Below are 19,244 nucleotides of genomic sequence, written 5' to 3'. Positions count from 1 at the left end.
TTCTATTGGGGGTTGAATGTTTGCGTGCGCTCTCCAGAGTGAAAATTTGTTGCTGGTGGGCGAAAGTTGCGCTATATAGCGGTGTGCCTGCCAGTCTCGGCGAAGTCGCCGCTTTTCTTGAAGGAGCGACTGGATCTGTGTAGTTGTACGCGTAGTTTTTGGTGGGGATGAGGCTGAAAGTTCGGGTGTAGAGTGCTTGGCAGCAGAGGACATTACATCCGTTATATGTTTGAGTGAGTCTTCAATATCAGCTTTACAGGAGATTTTAGGTTCAATTTCAAAGTGTGAGCTTATATATTTTGTATACTTTAGCCAGTTTGTTGTATTGGTTGTCAGAAATTGTGGTCGTTCTACAAACTGTGGATGTTCAGATAAACAGAGTAAAACAGGCGAGTGGTCAGATGACAGTTCCGCCAGGGTTTCAACATGTATCAGTTTGGACGGCACTCTGTGGCCTGTATGTGGTTGAAGGCAAACGCCTCCAGAGGGTGATGCCTAATGCGCTGTTTGATAAGGATTCCGGTCCCTCCGTGAGCTTTGCCGTCTGGGTGGTTGCTCGCATAGAAGATGTAGCCAGTGAGATAGAAATGGTTTTTATTGGTTAGGTGCGTTTCTGAGAGGAGCATGATATCGATGTCCTGGGTGTTTAAGAACTGTAGAAGTCCAAGTCTGTGCTGCGAAGCACCGTTAGCGTTCCAAAAGCATATTCCTAAGGGATCCATTTAAGTTGACTTTTGTTTGATTAGAAGTTCCATAAGGTTGTTCTGGTTTCCCACTAGTTTCTGGAGGGTACCTTGCATTAAAAGCATGATGTTCGTGAGTGTAGCTAAAGTAGCTTCTATGCTGTTTTGTATTTGTGGAGTGTAAGTCTGGTTTTGTTGGTTATAAGGTTGAGTTGAAGCGGAGTATATTTCGGTTTTGGTATAGGCTGTAACGCTTCGGGCTGAGCGGTTCTTTTAGGCGATAATCCAGGGTATCGAAGTGCAGCCGCAAACGTAACTCCAGGAGTGGTTTGCGAAGGATTGTAAAGATTTGGCTGAGCAACCTGTTGGGCAGAGGTTGATTGTTGGCGCCTCTGGTTGAGTCGACTCTTGATCTCTTTATAGACGGGGCATCCCCTGTAATTAGCAGTGTGGTTTCCACCACAGTTGCTTCATTTTCTCAGTGCTGGGTCTTCTTTGTTACCCGTGCAAGCTTCTATACAGGTCGCCACAGGCAAAGCAGACTGGTCGCAAAGTGCAATAACTTTTTGTGTGCCCAAACTCCTGGCAGTTTGTACACTGCACCGGGCCGTTTCGTTTATGCGGCTCCTCTACGGTTATTCTTCGATGGAGTAGGTATTGCACTTTGTATATGGGGTGCACTGCGTTTTTCTTCAGAGTAGTCGCGTCTGGTTTGAGTTCAATCTTTAAGATTGGCTGAGGAATTTTTGGCCTGTTGGTTATGTTCATTACGTTTTTAACGTCAAAACCATTTTCTTTAAGTTCTTCAGCTATATCAGTTGATACCCTTTATTACAACTTGAAGTCCTTTGCTACTTTTGAGTTCGCTCACTGTCCAGGAAGTTTGTTACAGAGCGGTAGTTGGCTTCATTGGTGATCAGGAGCTTGGAGATCTGAACAATTTTGATCTCTAATCTAGATAGGTTGTGGCTTTACAATTTTATTGGCTTGGGGTGGTTGACCGTTATCTTTTTCGAGCTCGCCAAGTCTGGCAAATTTGTTTGCAAAAGTTGCCGTGGTGGTGTTGTTTGAAGTTTTCGTAAGTTTAGGCAAATTTGTTTCTCTAGCTTTTTGCGGACTAAGTTTTCTTTTTATTTGTACATACCGATCGATCCCAGTCTGTACAAGCGTGGATTGTGAGAGCTCTGCAGCAGAAGCTAGCATTGCTCGCGATGCCAAATTCGGCCACACGTTGGTCGATGGTGAAGTTATTGTTGTTGTAGTCGATACCGTATAGGTGAGCGCACAACCTTCCAGGGTCTTCCTCATCGCCTCTACCGAGCCCTCGAGTTCTATTCCCAGAAAATTGCTCACCTCGTAGAAGTCCTCCTTCCTGAGATTATAAATCCAGGACTTTCCCATCTTTGATCTTTTGTTATCTTGGTCAGGGCAATCACTCATGGGCGCCAGATGTAACGACCTGATTTTTTATGTATTCTCGCTCGCTACGTTAACGGGCGGCTAGCTCAGAGAGGTTATGGGTTCGTTCCACCAAATTTATATTGGGTGATTGCCTTTGACCAACGAATAACGCAAGAGTTCTGTTGGGATCGTAACGGCTTTTTTTCGTCTCCTTATACAAGCCTCGCGGCTTCTCGTCGTCGTCCTCTGCGTCGTCGCTCCTCGTCGCTGTCCTTCGCGGCGTCGCTCCTCGTCGGCTCTTTCGAGACTCTGGATATTATGCGAACCTCACTGTCGGGACCGGCAAGGTGTTTCGCCTAGTAGGAAGAACTCGGTTCTGCTTTTCGCCCAGCAACTTTTATCGCTGGCTCCTTACGTTTGGTCCGAATTGTGTCGGCGAGGTGTATCGCCTAGCAGCTAGAACTATGTTCGACCTCTTCGCCCAGCCACCTTTATCGCAGACTCCACGCAAGGACTCCCTGAGCTCGATTTAACCACGACCTGGCACCTGTTGGATCTCAGCGTTGTAGTCTCAGCCTTGAAGACTAACAGTCGTTCGGCGTCTCGACTTTGCGATCTTGATCCTGGTACTCGGCACTTGATTAACTTTCTACTGGTCTCGCGTACACGCTCTCGCTCTGATTCCGCACTACTACTTCCTCGTGCGCTGCGCTTGCGCCGCCTTTTTATAGCCTGTGACGGTCCCGTTATTTCCCTTCTCCAGCTCGCGTGATTGGGTGCGTCCTCTTTGTGCGGGTCCGAAGTTTACCAATTTACCGTTCGACCTTGTTGCCGTGTGGGGGTCCAATGTCCAGGGTGGTACCGTTAATTCACGATGTCTCCGCTTTGCTCGGGTCCAAGGTCCGTTGTTTACCGTTTGACCTTGTTGCCCTTGACTCCTCCGGCACTCTCGCCTCCTTCGCTGTTACTAGGCAGCTCTCCTGCATCGGAATTTGTGGGGAGTTTTAAGACTCCTCACAACACAACCGATCAGAAGTGACTTTAGATCGACTATAATCCAGCTCCTTCAATTCTGTAGGTACTGCAGCTAAGGTGGCAAAATAAACAATCTCTAATACCACTTTTGTTGCCCAAAAAATTACTTGCTTATTTTTAAAGATATTAAAGTTGAAACATTACCAATCGTTTTTTTTAATGCATCTTAGGCAACATTTATATCAACAAAATTGAGATCGTACGAATAAACCGTATATATCCCACATTGTGGTTTAAAAAAAAAATGTTTGTTACATTTTTTTAATCATTAATCATTATTCAACTACCCGAGGTAGACGTGTTTCCGATCACCGCGCCGAGTGAACGGGAAAACTAAGTTATTTAAAAATAAAAACGCACCAATAAATAGCGAAAAGACGCTGGCAGCAATGCCAAACAACAAGGGATTTCTTCCCTAAAAAATCTAATAACAAATACAAAGATTTAAATAAATTAAACTAAATAATGTAACGAACAAAGTTGAGCTGATGGTATTGCAAACTGTTAGCCCTGCACGCGTTTAAATCCGGCTCTAGCTCATCAGCGAATGTCGTGGTGTTCTTGAGAGGCTGCAGTTTACGGGTGCTCTTGAATATCTTTCACAATTAAAAAGTATCGCATGCAAACAGGCAACGACCCAATATCGGCCGGAAAAGAGATAGCATAACAAACAGACAGACAGACAGATAGAGATAGCACTTCTCACATTACACGCCCCAAGATGTAAATGGGGGTGTTATCAGCCCACCCTACCTTGGCCAATGCTCTACCAATAAAATACTGCATCAGGCCCCTTTTAACAACTGATTCTACGACGGCTCTCGGGTTAGCATGGAGTAATAAACGTGATTGTTTACTCAAACATAATAATAATTGTTTATTCTCAAAATATAAGAGGGAAAGATATGAATTTCATTTACATTTAGATATTTTTGTACACAGGTATTGTTTAAAACTAGCATGAGTAATCCTTAATAAAACTGTACATTTTCATAACTTCATATATCGTGCGATCTCAATTACAGTAACAAAAAACTAATAAAATATATTTACATTTAATATTACAGATTTACTCTATTTTCTTCACTGTTTGTTTCATAAGAAATATTGTCGTTAGCATTTAGACATTTTATTCAGTAGTTATTTACTTTACATTTTATTTAGTATTAATTTACACTCGATCACTTAATTGCGTAATAAAATTTCGGATAACTCTCAAGACCTTTAAATTTGCCGCAGGGTATAAAATGGTCAAACTTGAATCACCTGAGATATCCCACTGATGAAAGCGCTTCCATGTGTTGGTGGTGTTGCTGAAAATTTGTAAACAAATGCAAGCCAAAGAAGTTCGGCAATTATAACCTTATCGGCTCATACGTCTGCACATCTTTAACGTGACCGAAATTTGCATACATATCTCTTGAATTTTACATGTCCCTACTCTTTGCCTATATTCGCATCTTTTTACTCTATTTAACTAACGATAACAACTTTCGAACTTCTTGTTCTCTCCTTATGTTCAACTAATTCTCATTTTTATATTTACATTTCGTTTAACATTTTAACTTATTGATATTTTTTTTGATTTTAATAAGTAGAACTTAGCCTTGTCTTATGCGATTTTTATGTCTTCATTAGGTTGTATATGTTTACTTGGCGATTTCAAATTTAGTACATTTTATTTGCGTAAACACCTGGGATTGCTTTTACTTTTGTGTTTACATTTAGGTTTGCGTTTACTTTTACATGCTTTGCGCTTACTTTTGCCCGTGTATTTTTCGTTTACTTTTATATGTGCATATAGCTTGCGATTACTTTTATATACTCATTTTGCTTTTCGTTTTCTTTACTACTATTTTTGGGCACTATTCTGACCTAGTTTTAGACACTTCACTATGGGAATTACTGGGATTTATCTAGTGTAGGCCATAGCTGTTGATTAGCAGAGCGCAGACGAATTTATAAACACTTTTTGGTATGTATTTTTAATACTTCGACCGACGTATGATAGGGTTTCCTCCTGATGGGGTTTCCTTATCCTCGTTGCACCGGGGTTTAGTGGAAGGCGTTGGCGAACTGACGGCCATTTTGGGGCAGAAATGACTGATGATACGATCGCCGGAGGCTCTCGGCGACGAAAGGATGCCGTCCCCCGTGAGGGTGTGGTAATTAACCGTTTTGGCCAGAATCTGGCCAAGAATTGGTTCACTGCCACTGTAGCACCTTATGCAGTGCAAAAATAGGTGCAGTGGTGAGCTGCGCAAGTCTTGATCGGCCACAACCTCTTTACTTTTAGTTGTATTATCGCTGGGTTTGCTGGGTTTTCGCTAAAAACGTTAACGCTAATGCAGTCCTACCTATTGACGATTAATCTTCCACTTTTAAGGTTGCCATTTACAGCCTATACCGCCCGCTAGGTGGCGCAACTAAACATACGATATGTGGTTCTATACTCCACTACAACACCCCCCCGCTAAAATCAGACTTGGGGGCTGATCCCGCCAAGACTATTGGCGCAGATCTTTTGCATGGTAGTGTCCAACGAGTTTACATTGAAGGTCCTCAATGTATGAATTTCCTAGCTTCTGACGCACACGTGCCTACACAAATGCAGGAAATAATTTGGCATTGTACCCCGTTTGAAAACAGCTTTGTTTAAAATTCCTCCGAAACACTTCTTGACCATTGGAGAAGGAATCCTCACGCGATCTAAGATTGTAGCGCTCTCTATTATTGCTGTCTTGCTTTTCTGATAACTTAACTGCCTTGCTAAGAGCTAACTCTAACGAGTCTGTTCTGGTGAATGACACCCCTCTATCTTGTAATGATTGCAGCGATCTTGATAAAGAGTAAGTGCCTCCTGTGCCTCACCATGTGTTGGCCAAACACCATATAGTACGGCGACGTCCCTATGGCTGAATGGGTGGCAGACCTGAGGGCGCAGGAAATGCTGCTTAGATTTGCATCCCAATCTTTTTGTCTAGCAACTACATACGATCGAATAGCAGTAATGATTGAACGATTTACTCGCTCTGATGCATTTGCTAGAGGCGCATGGATGGCTGTGGGCTTATGAGTAATCCTGTGTTCCCTTAACAACTTCTGAAACAATTCAGCCCTAACTGTGAGCCGTTATCTGAAACTATTGTTTCCGGCACGCCGCACAAATGAAACAACTCCTCCCTCATATACTTCACAGCGATGGCCGCTTCCAGCTTTTTAACGGCTTTCAAGAAAACAAACTTTGAGAACTTTATCTGAAACTATTGTTTCCGGCACGCCGCACAAATGAAACAACTTCTCCCTCATATACTGCACAACGATGGCCGCTTCCAGCTTTTTAACGGCTTTCAAGAAAACAAACTTTGAGAAGTGATCCAGAACTATAAAAATTGCGACGTTTCCACTACGCGACCGATGGTATGGACCTAGAAAGTCTATATAAACACGCTGGAAGAATCGTTGAGATTCTGGTGCTTTCCCTATAGGAGGCCTTAACGGACAGTTGGGGCTTTTGTGGACTTGCACGTCTCACACTTGCTTATGTATGACTTTACGTCACCTACTAAGCCAGGCCAGTAATAGTAGCGCCGTATACGTTCTAAAGTTTTATGCACGCCTCCATGAGCAGCAAGTGGGTGTTCGTGTGCATTTTCCAACACAACGGGCACCAGCTGTATTGGTACCCATAATTTCCAGATATAGAAATCGTCACCTGTCGCTTGCTCTGATCGTCGATTAACCAACTTATCAACAACTTTTAAGTCAGGAAATTTCGAATTGTTGGCCATAACACTATCTACCAGGCTTAAATATTCTGGGCTTTGAAAATGTTTGGACGTTACATCCACCAATAAGCCATGTGAAGCATCAATGCTCGCCATTTCGTCCTCGTTGACTCTAGGAGAGCATCTGGAACTACATTAAGTGATCCCCGGCGATGTTCGATCGTAAATTTAAACGCTTGCAATTTGAGAGCCCATCTTGCTAAACGGCAATTGAGATCCGTCTGACCCATTAATCATTTTAGCGATGCATGGTCGATAATTATCGTGAAGTCCTGACCTTCTACGTAGGGACAAAATCGCTTAACGCTTACAATTGCAGCCAGGCACTCTTGTTCACTTACTGAGTAGCTTCTTTGGGCCTTGTTCAGTTTTTTAGAGACAAAAGCCATCGGATACTCGTCACCCTGTTCCGTTTTCTGGACTAAAACGCCTCCTACGCCACTTTTGCTAGCATCGCAATGGACTTCTAAGGACAAAGCATTCGTTTCAACTCTATAATTGCCTGATGTCCTTCCCCTGTCATCGTGAATATTCTTTTTGTCTTAAGTAGGTTTGTCAAGGGTGCAGCAACCGAAATTTGCGGTACCAGCCCGCCACACCTAGGAAGCTTCTCAAACTTTTCAGGGTTTTGGGCAACGGAAACTTCTCAATCGCTGACACTTTTTCCGGGTCTGTGCGTAACTCGCCTTCCCCGATAACATACCCTAAATATCTAACCTGCTGTACGCAAAAATGACTTTTTTGGACATTGATTGCCAAACCGGCAGATCGGATGCGATCAGAGACTGTTTACAGAACTTTTATATGGTCTTCAAAGCTTTCTGACACTAGCAAGGGATCATCAAGATAGATGAAAACCTCATTGCGCAGTGAAGCGGGGATAACTTTGTCCATTAAACGCGACATGGTTTGGCCAGCGTTACAAAGGCCAAACGGCATTACCTTAAATTGGTAAAGCGGCCGACCTGGGATCGTAAACCAGGTCTTATCCCTAGATGCTGGATCCAACGGGATTTGCCAAAATGCATCCTTAAGGTCCAGACTGCTTATAAAAACGGCTTTCGGTAGACGACTTAGGATGCCGTCAGTTTGTGGCAGTGGATACGCATCCTTGATGGTAGCTGCATTCACTTTCCTGCTATCTAGGCAAAGCCTAACCTTTACAGGTTTCTGCACCAGGACGGGTTTTCTTCTGTTCCTCTGTCAGATTATGAGCGCTTAGCTCAGAAATCTGAATATCTATTGGTAGCAAATCGAAAAGTTGCCAAAAGTTAACGCCTAGATAAAGGTTCTGCTTCAGAGAAGGAACTATGTGAATATCAATCGCCTTTATCTGACCATTAAATTCTTTATCTGTGCTTAATCGACCCACAATATTTTGCTTGCTCCCATCTGCAGTACAAACATTATTAAAGACTCTGCGAATGGGGACTTCACTATCAAGAATTTCCTGTGCGAACTGACCGATACAACTCATAGCGGCTCCGGTATCCATAAGCCCTTTAATTTTTCCATCAAGGATTTTGACCACTGTGTAAGGACGCTGGTCGACACAAGTATTGCGAAGCGCACTTAAGTCCTTAGTAACTTTCCAGAACCTTTTTAGTCTATTTCGTGAACTATTTTTAACTTTAGAGTTATTAAGAAAAGAAGATTATTTACTACTAATTTTAAAATTACTAACTCTCTGATGCCATCCATCCAAAGGAGCATCATCAGGAATAAGAGGGTCCTTTTCAGGACGGTTCCTAATGGGACTTATAAGTGCTCGTTTTCGGTGTTTGTTGACTGCGTCTTCTGAACACACCGAGAACGAGTGACTTGGGTGTTCTGCTAAAGGTTTTTTTTGACATCTTTGGCACGACGGCATGTACGTGTTGCGTGCGCCACATCTATAGCAAAACACTTTTCGACGAGCAGTGCAGTCCTGGTACCTGTGACCTTCCTTTCTACAGTTCCAGCAAATTAGAGATATTGCTTCAACTGCACCATCATCGTCTTCAATTAACTCTGATTCACAAACTTTATGATGGTCCTCTAGCAGTTCTGAGACATGGCTTTTTAAAAGAGAATCGTTTTTATATATTTGATTCCTCTATATTTCATCAAGGAAACATTCTCGTCTTCTACATTTTTCGCGAAGTTTTGAGATTATTTCCGTGGGAATATTTAAGATTTCGTGTCTTATTTCTGCTCTCAGATTGCGCCTAAGAAACTCTATCAAAGCTTTTTCATTTAAAGGGCAGTCTAGGCTATCAGTCAACTGAACTATGGCATCATAAAACGAATCGAAATTCTCTTTTTCTTTTTGTTTTCGAGCTCTAATCAACACTCGAATATCTACATCTGTCCTAGTATCCCTGAATTGAAGACGAAGTGCGGCACACAGTTCGCTCCACTTTACGGATTGCACTGATTTATGATACCGCCAGTAAAAGTCATTCTGGCCGCTAGATTGGATTGATTCATGTTGGACATTTTTTCTGATTATTGCGTAAGCATAGCATAGCTTTTACTGCATCTAACACCATACTTTGTAAGTCCTCGCCCCCACGTTCTCGACTCTGACTTTCTTTCTCCATAATTTCTGATCCCTGACTTTCGCCCTCTGCTTGTGAACTTAAAAGTTTTTGGCTTCTTGTTTTTTGTGCGATAAAACTATCCGATCTTGCAGTAAGTTCTCCAGAGCCAGCAGCTTTACAGGTTGGGCAGGTTTTCTTGCTCTTCAAATGTGTGCTTATATACTTTCTATGAAACCCGTGCCCGCATTTTGTCTTTTACAAATCTTTTTCATGAATGCGTAAATTGCATAAGACACAAAAATCGGACGATCTCCCATTGTTTATCAATTTCCCGCTGACACAACAGTTGTCTGGTTTGTAAATCAAATTTGAATATCGAAATGGAACGCTGAAGAAATTCGGAATAATCGAAAATGTAAGATCATAAGCAACTAGCTTATGTTAATAAGAAAATTTATGACGGTAAAACAATTAACTCCATGCATAACCAAGAGCTCATCGACGAAGCTCTAATTTAAAATGATGTGAGAAGTTCTTAAGAAAAAAAAGGAGAAAAGGTAAAGCTGAGAATGAATGCACAAAAAGAGAGTACTGGCTATTTTGATTATTTGACCTTCGTATCAAGCGTGGCCAACCTAAGCTACGAATAGTTCTTTTTAGGATTGTAGCTCCAAGCACTTCACACTCTGCATTAAATAAAATTCCCTGGTAACAATTATTCAAAGACCTAATTCCTAAACCCGCGGCCAGGCTTTTTCTTATTTGCATTAGCTCTGTTAGGCTATGAAAATTATAGAAAAATAACTGAAAGGAAAAGTATATTATTTGTATGCTATTTAGTGGGTTTTACTGTACAGTAATGTAACGTTGGTTGTATATATGTTAGACTTGATTTTATAAACACAAGAAAAGAGTGCACTGTAATGTTAATATATATATTGGGCTTTATTATTTCGTCCGTTTAGATCGGGACTCATTTTTAGAATGCTCACTTAAGACTAATGTTGGCTTGGCTTACAATTCATATAGCTGCACGAGCAGCGCCGCGGCCAACGCTTATGTATCTCAATATATATGTTAATGTATACGTAAGTGTATTTACTCGGCGCAAGCAGCGGCCGCGCATGAGAGAGAGAGTGTTATGCTCACATGGTAACCGAATGGTCGGCCGCGCATGCAGACATGCCGACTCAGCATTTAGGATGTGCATAACATTGTTGTGTGGGTCGAATTGCTTTGCACTTGAAGTGCTGGGAATATTCGGACATAAACAAATGCTACAATGTTACAGTGATATAAGCGGTACAGTGTGCACCCTATATATGAGCATACTACATCTCCCTCCTTTTGAAAAATAACATAATCTATGGAGTTATTTTGTTAAATATTGTGTTAGGTATATATATATATGTATGTTTATAAAAATTAGCAAATTAGTAAAACTTTTTTTTTGTTATTATTATTATTATTTTTTTTTGTTTAATATAGTAAATATTGGAAAACTTAGTGAAGTTGAAACTTTGAAAATTTATGCGACTATTTCTTATTATTTATTATAAAATGTATTGTGTATTTGTATTCCTATATTTTTATTATAGTAAAGTAATAAAATTTGTTTGTTTTTTTTTTTGAAGAGAAAATTTTTATGTTATTTTATTTCTTTTTTTTTTTTTTTCTTATGAATGGCCATCCTACAAAATCTATTCTATAAAAATTTTTAATCTATCTTTATGAACTGTCTGTGTTTTATTTTTTGCATTAAAAATAGTTATATTATTATTGGATTCTATCTTCTTTACTATATATGGTCCTGAATATTTAAAGTCTAGCTTATGGCCAGTTTCATTTTTTTATAAAACCTGGTCTCCTATTTTTAATTCAAAGTCTAAACTATTTTTGTCGTATCTATCTTTTTGTTTATTAGTTTCTATCATTATTCTGGCTCTTTTATATGCCTGTTCTAATCTAAATTTAGATTCCTTAGCATAATCTTCTATATTATATAATGGTTCTATTCTATCTATGCTATTGAAATGTTTTGATAAGTTTGGAGTTTTCCCAAAAACTAGTTCATATGGACAATAATTATGTGCCATAGAGGGTGTTGTGTTAAAGCAGTATACGAAGTATTGTAGCCATACATCCCAATCTGTTTTATCAACTGAGATGTATGTGCGTATGAACTCGTTAAGTGTTCTGTGGCTTCGCTCCGCTGTTCCGACAGTCTGGTGATGGTGTGCAGTAGAATTTATGTTTTTGATATTTAAATTTTTACATAAATCTTCAATTATTGAATTTTTATATTCCGTTCCCATGTCCGTAATGAACGTCTTCATTAGACCGTACTTCAGAATAAAATCTTCGAATATAGCTTTTGCTATTGTTTTTGCACTTTTATTTTGAATTGGTATTGCTACAAGGTATTTAGTTAAATCGCAGATTAAAGTAACTGCGTATTCATTCCCTTGTTCAGACTTAGGTAGTGGACCGATCGTGTCCACGATTACCCTGTCAAAAGCTGTTTGTGGTGTTTCCGTAATTGTTAATGGGGTCTTCGTATGCGTGATTATTTTCGCTTTTTGACATTTTAGACATTTTCGTACGTTCTCTGTAATATATCGAGTCATTCCTTTCCAAAAGTAATGTCTTTTGACCTTGGCCAAGGTTTTAGAAATGCCAGTATGACCTCCTTGAATTGGTTCATCATGGTATGTAGACATAATTGCTTCTTTTTCTTTTTCAGAATTTACTAGGGTCACCGGGTTGAGTAGCGCTACTCTCAATGATTTTAATGTTTTATTGCCCATTTCCTTGAAATTATCTATTGAAACGTATTCAAAGATATTTTCCCACGGTGCCACTTTGAGTTGGCTGATTTGATGTATACCGGCTTGCTTCTCAAGCCTTTGGAAAAACTGACCTAAGTCAAGGACTCCATTGGTATATAAATCGCTAACATCATATCTTGCAGTAACTTTTTTTCCATGTTTAAATAAACATAGCATATTTTTTACATGCAAGGTCACTACTTTACGTACTTCGTCATTGTTTATGACTCCGTATACGTTGGGCTTTGAAGCTTTTTCCATAGATTGCCTAGGCAAGTCTATTTCTTTTTCTCCTGCGCAGGATTTCTGTCTACTTTGATTTCTTGTAGTGACTTTATGTATATTTCCGGTTATATTTTGTAGTTCTTTGATGGTTATTCTTGATAACGCATCAGCTACGTAATTGTGTTTTCCCTTTAAATATTCAACGGTGAAGTTGTATTCTTCTAATTCTAGCCTCATACGTGTCAGTTTGGAACTTGGGTTAGTCATTGAGAACAAGTATGTTAACGGTCTGTGATCGGTTTTGATAATGAAATGTTTGCCATAAATGTATGGTCGAAAATGTAATATTGCCCAATGTATTGCAGCTAGTTCCTGCTCGGTAGTACACTTATTACTTTCTCCCTTGGTAAAAGCTCTTGATGCATATGCAATGGGGAGTTGGAGTCCGTTATGGTTTTGAGTTAAAACCGGTCCACATGCTTGCTTACTTGCATCAGTAATTATACAAAATTCTTTACTAAAATCTGGATATTGTAGCAAAGTAGGTTCCATAAGTTTTTTTTTTAAATATTCGAATGCGTTTTGGCATTCAGATGTCCATTCAAAAGGAACATTCTTTTTACATAATCGTGTTATGTGCCGTGAATAATCGGCGAAATTTTTTATGAATCTTCTGTAGTAATTGCAGAATGCTACAAAACGTCTTGCGCTGTCTGCATCGTGTGGGACTGGATAATTCAGTATGACGTCATATTTCTTGTCATCTGGAAGTACTCCTTTATCTGTGCACTGATGACCTAGAAAAGTCACCTCATGCATAAAGAATGAACATTTTTGTGGATGTAACTTTAGGTTGTATTTCCTACATTTCTCAAAAACGTCTGTTAAGTTTTTAAGCATATGTTTTTCGGAACAACCTATAACTATTAAGTCATCCATATAAAGGAATGCTTGTGAAGGTTCAAGTCCAGAGAATGCAATAGTCATCATTCTCTGAAATGAATTTGGCGCTATTTTTAAGCCAAAAGGTAATCGTGTGAATCGATACGAGCCATTGCTCGTTGAAAAGGAAGTTATGTCCCTTGAGCTTTTTTCAAGTTCTATTTGATGAAATCCTGACATTAAATCAAGACATGAAAAGTATTTTGCTCGACCTAGTTGGTCTAAAATATCATCAATTCTAGGGAGTGGAAATTTATCGGACAATAATTTTTTATTAATCTGACGATAGTCAATTACTAATCGCCACTTTTTTTCTTCGGAACCTGGAACTGATTTTTTAGGGACGAGCAATAATGGGCTATTGTATTCCGATACTGAAGGTTCGACTATCCCGTCGGTGATTAGTTTTCCGACTTGCTTTTGAATTTCGTTCACCTGACCATGTGGGCTTCTATAGTTTTTTATGTAAACGGGTTCATCATCTTTCAATCTCAGATTTTGTTTGTAGAAATTATTTGTGCGAATTGGTTCGGATTCTAATCCGAATATGTCATTATATTTTTTACATAAATTTGTGAGTTGGATTTTGAATTGTGGGGGAAAATTTTCTGACAATTGGGATAATACAGACTTTTCTCTATTTTCTTTGTTTCCTTCAACTACTTCATAGTTCAATAGTGATTCAAATTTTAAATTGTCTGCACTGACCACTTTATCTTCGCTTGTTGTAATCAGTAGTCTTATGAAGGCATTTTGTGTTGTAGCTATTGTACTTGCTATATAAATTCCTTGCTCAATTTCTTGAGTTGGAATTAATACACTGTCCTCTTTTAAATTTAATTTTATTTTTCTAATGACTTGTGATCTTGCTGGCAGAAGAATTGAGTTATTGCCAGAACTGTATTCTATTGGAACATAAATTGGAAATTTTAAATTGTTTGGTCTTATTATAAGCCAATCTTCAGATGGCTGAAAATCTAATTGACAGTTGTATTTTTTAATAAAATCAATTCCTAAAATGCCATCACAAGGGACGGCTAAGTGTAAGTCTACGATATGAAAATCGTGTGGAATTATGTACTTGGTAGTCTGTATTTCAATTGATGTTAAGCCTTTGGATTTAGTAATTTCTTGGCTTATTCCCCGTATATCTATTATGTTATTATTTTGTACGTTTTGAAATATATCTGAATTTTCTTTTACTATAGAGATTTCGGCACCTGTGTCTACCAAAAAGACAAGTTCTTTTCCAGTAGTCACATGGGTGAATGAGACGAAAATATTCTGACTGAGATTAATAGTATGGACCGTTACTTTTTCTACTGTTGAACATTTAAAGGGGGTTCGGAGTTTCCCGAGGTGTCATTGGCTACTCTTACATTGCTTGTATTGTTGTTATTGTAGCCTCCGCTCGAGTTGCCACGGCCCCTTGAGTTTCCTCTGTAGTTGCCGCGACCATTGTTTTGGTTGGTATTGTTGTAGTAACCATAATTGTTACCACGACCACGATAATTACCTCTATAACTTCCACGTCCGCGGTTTCCGCCGCGCTGTGTATAATTGTTGTAGTAGAGGACAGAATTTGGTTGTCCAGTTGCTTCTGTGCAGCTGTTTACGAATTTTGAAACTGCTTCGTTCATTGTGTTGAAGTTGCCGGCTTGCATGATAAGTTTTACCTTATCAATCGTGCAGTTTTTAGTCATTGCTTTTACTGCGTGCTGTGTGGAATAACTTCTTGCTAGTTCTAGTGTTAAGCCGTCTGTTATGTATGCACTTTCTAAAGCCTTCGTCATCTGCTCAATTTCTGATGTATATTGATTAGCAGTTTTATTTCGTTGCTGTAGGTTCATTAGCTTTGCTGACAATACCTCTACAGTTTCGCCTTTGACGTTGCTTTTTAACTTGGCAATTACTTCACCTACCGTTGTTTCGTTTCCAATTAGATTTCTTGCTACGCCCTTTAGTTTTGTCTTTATTATAGAGACGGCTAGGCTTTCGTGTTCGCCTTTTATTGACTCTATAATATGCAATGCATCAATGAAACTGGTTAAGTTTTCTGCTTTACCATCGAAAACCGGTATAAGCTTTGATGCAGTGTTAATGAAGTCGATATTAGTTTGCGCCATTTCGAAGTTATTGTTCTTAATTATGTTTGCGCTTGAGTCTGTTTCTGAATCTGTTTTATTATCTGCGTTTGATAATAAAACGGCTGGGATAGTAAGATTATTTAAATCTTCTTCCTTAATTTCCGCGTTAAAATTTTCTTGCTCCGTTTGATCTAAACCAGTTGACTCTTCCAATGTTGATTCTTCATCGGTTTCAACTGTTATTGCGGTATTAAGAATGGTAGGTACAGAGATATCCAAATTGAATTTTTCTTTTATCAATATTAGGTTTTCTCTGAGCCTTTGCAAAAATTTTGATACCCTTGACCAATGGTCGTCATCTAATTTTTCCCGTTGCCCATGTATTAATATGCGCGCCTCGTTAAAACAATTTACTACTATTTCTGCGTGTTTTTTTATTGTGCTTCCTTGAATTGGTCTGTTTTGATTAAGGGATTTGTAGGATTTATCGAACTCTGTTTTTATTTTGTTCAATTTCGCATACAAATCGTTCCATTCCATGGCAATATTATCTATGTAATTTTACCATGAGGACCGTGGTTTCACCGAGTATAGAATGGTAATCCACGATCTCTTTTACTGAGACGTATGGCAAAGTATTTAGGATTAAACCCTTAATTTTTTTATTGTAAGCAAACAAAAGGCTAAATTCCAAATTGTACTTTTCCATATAAATATATTCGAATTCAGTGATTGTAATGAAGTTTTTATGGCAATGGAGAATATTTAATGCACGCATTCAAAATTCTGAATCTTTAGTAGTTATTTCCTCAAGACAGCTATCCAATTCTATTGTGTTAAATGCCATAATTTAAACAAAAATAATTTAAAAAAAAATTTTTTTTTTTATAGGGGGGTATAAATTGAACACTCTAATCTTTTGAAAAAGAAAATTTTCTTTTTTTTTTATATCTTATCTAGATCGTGTGCTCTACTTAAATACTTCTTCTTTAAACATTTATTGTGCATTTTGTATATTTTGGTAATAAAATTTGCACTCAAGATGACAATGATTATTATTAAGAGTACATGTACCCAATATAGGTCAATATTGTTTGGTTCTACTTTATTAATAACGTTAGCAGTGGAGTCCACTGACTTAACGTCTACGATTCCCATTTTGGGTAGATGTACTTCTAATATATCGGTATTATTATAATTAATATGATATTCATCAGAGAATTTATCTATTCTATTGTTATTCATTCATATGAAGAGATTTTATATGGATATACGTAAATATTCCTGTCTAGCTTTTAAAGTCTGAGGAGCCCTCAGCAAAATAACGTCATCAAACAAAAATGTAGGAATTTAGTTATTCAAATCTGATTGATTAAATTATTGTCTTGTGGCATAATCGCATAAATTTCATTTTATTAATATTGAAAATTGGAAGAAAAAAAAAATTTTGTGTTAATATTCATATAACTGATACAATATTTTGCTCTATATAAACCAATATCAGTTATATGTTGTTAATATATAGCCTAACAGTGGTTAGTGTTTTTCGAGCAGCGCTTTCGCGCATCGGCTCGGGTTTAGAAGTTTATAATTAAAGACAACTTAGGCATTGGCATAAATGCAGCCCTTGTTGCGTTACTTTGCTCGTTTACAAAGTATTCTGTCCAGTTCTTTGATATTTTGTTCATGTGTTTCCTTCTCCTGTGGGGTTGTTGCTATTTTCCTGTAGTCCTTCAATAATCGTCCCTGTTGCGCTCAGGCGGCGCCGGTGCTGGTCATCGCACAGACTAATTACTGTTTTTATTTATTTTTTTTTTTTTTTTGGCTGGAGATTTCGATTGACGATTTTCGAGGGCGGCTCTGGAGAACCTAATTTTGGACAGCCGAGGATTAGGGATCGGCTTGCATCGTCCACATTGGACGGCCACACTTGTTAAGCACTGGCTCTAATTAGCCAAACTCGCCGATTTACGCATTTTGGGGCCAAAATGACGAAAATTACACAGCGCGCAGAGACAAAAATTAAACAGTCTCACTTCCTACTCGCGCACATGTCACGGTCGCCATGTAACGTTGGTTGTATATATGTTAGACTTGATTTTATAAACACAAGAAAAGAGTGCACTGTAATGTTAATATATATATTGGGCTTTATTATTTCGTCCGTTTAGATCGGGACTCATTTTTAGAATGCTCACTTAAGACTAATGTTGGCTTGGCTTACAATTCATATAGCTGCACGAGCAGCGCCGCGGCCAACGCTTATGTATCTCAATATATATGTTAATGTATACGTAAGTGTATTTAGGCGGCGCAAGCAGCGGCCGCGCATGAGAGAGAGAGTGTTATGCTCACATGGTAACCTCAGCATTTAGGATGTGCATAACATTGTTGTGTGGGTCGAATTGCTTTGCACTTGAAGTGCTGGGAATATTCGGACATAAACAAATGCTACAATGTTACAGTGATATAAGCGGTACAGTGTGTACCCTATATATGAGCATACTACAATAAGGCCAGTATGTTGGGCGCCAAATTATTCAGATATTACTTATTATTATTCCTGTAACAAACAACGTTGAGCTGATGGTATTGCAAACTGTTAGCGACATTCGTCAGCGAATGTCGTGGTGTTCTTGAGATGCTGCAGCTTACGGGTGCTTTTGAATATCTTTAACAATTAAAATGTATCGCGTGCAAACAGGCAACGAGCCAATATCGGTCGGAAAAGAGATAGCATAACAAATAGACAGACAGACAGATAGAGATAGCACTTCTCACATTACACGTCCCTAAATGTAAATGGGGGTGTTATCAGCCCACCCTACCTTGGCCAATGCTCTACCAATAAAATACTGCATCAGGCCCCTTTTAACAACTGGTTCTACGACGGCTCTCGGGTTAGCATGGAGTTAAAAAATATGATTGTTTACTCAGACATTATAATCATTGTTTATTTACTAAATATAAGAGGGAAAGATATGAACTTCATTTACATTTAGATATTTTTGTATACAGGTATTGTTTAAAACTAGCGTGCATAATCCTTAATAAAACTTTAAATTTTCATAACTTCATATATCGTGCGATCTCAATTACAGTAACAAAAGGCTAATAAAATATATTTAAATTTAATATTACAGATTTACTCTTTTTTTCTTCACTGTTTGTTTCATAAGAAATATTATCGTTAGCATTCAGACATTTTATTTAGTATTTATTTACTTTACATTTTATTTAGTGTTAATTCACACTCGATCACTTGATTGCGTAATAAAATTTCGGATAACTCTTAGACCTTAAAGACCTTAAAATTTGCCGCAGGGTATAAAATTGTCAAACTTGGCTCACCTGAGATATCCCACTGATGAAAGCGCTTCCATATGTTGGTGGTGTTGCTGAAAATTTGTAAACAAATGCAAGCCAAAGAAGTTCTGCAATTACAACCCTATCGGCTCATACGTCTGCACATATTTAACGTGACCGAAATTTGCATACATATCTCTTGAATTTTACATGTCCCTACTCTTTGCCTATATTCGCATCTTTTTACTCTATTTAACTAACGATAACAACTTTCGAACTTCTTGTTCTCTCCTTATGTTCAACTAATTCTCATTTTTATATTTACATTTCGTTTAACATTTTAACTTATTGATATTTTTATTGATTTTAATAAGTAGAACTTAGCCTTGTCTTATGCGATTTTTATGTCTTCATTAGGTTGTATATG

At 38.5% G+C, this 19,244-nt stretch overlaps 1 protein-coding gene across 5 annotated transcripts in view; it reads right to left on the bottom strand.

Moving 5' to 3' along the window:
• LOC128263668 (scavenger receptor class B member 1) overlaps nucleotides 1-19,244 on the bottom strand; it is a 294,139-nt gene that overhangs the window by 54,565 nt on the left and 220,330 nt on the right. The window contains exon 10 of one of the 5 annotated variants that reach the window (XM_052998744.1): nucleotides 4,304-4,432. The exons of the other annotated variants lie outside the window; for them this stretch is intronic. Coding sequence (XP_052854704.1) covers nucleotides 4,382-4,432 — 51 coding nt within the window. The 3' untranslated portion in view covers nucleotides 4,304-4,381. Of the gene's footprint in view, nucleotides 1-4,303; nucleotides 4,433-19,244 lie in introns of those variants that run through there. 5 annotated transcript variants of the gene reach the window in all.

Source organism: Drosophila gunungcola, unplaced genomic scaffold, assembly GCF_025200985.1.
Source record: "Drosophila gunungcola strain Sukarami unplaced genomic scaffold, Dgunungcola_SK_2 000010F, whole genome shotgun sequence".
NCBI lineage: Eukaryota > Metazoa > Arthropoda > Insecta > Diptera > Drosophilidae > Drosophila > Drosophila gunungcola.
This window is presented reverse-complemented; position numbering and strand designations above follow the sequence as displayed.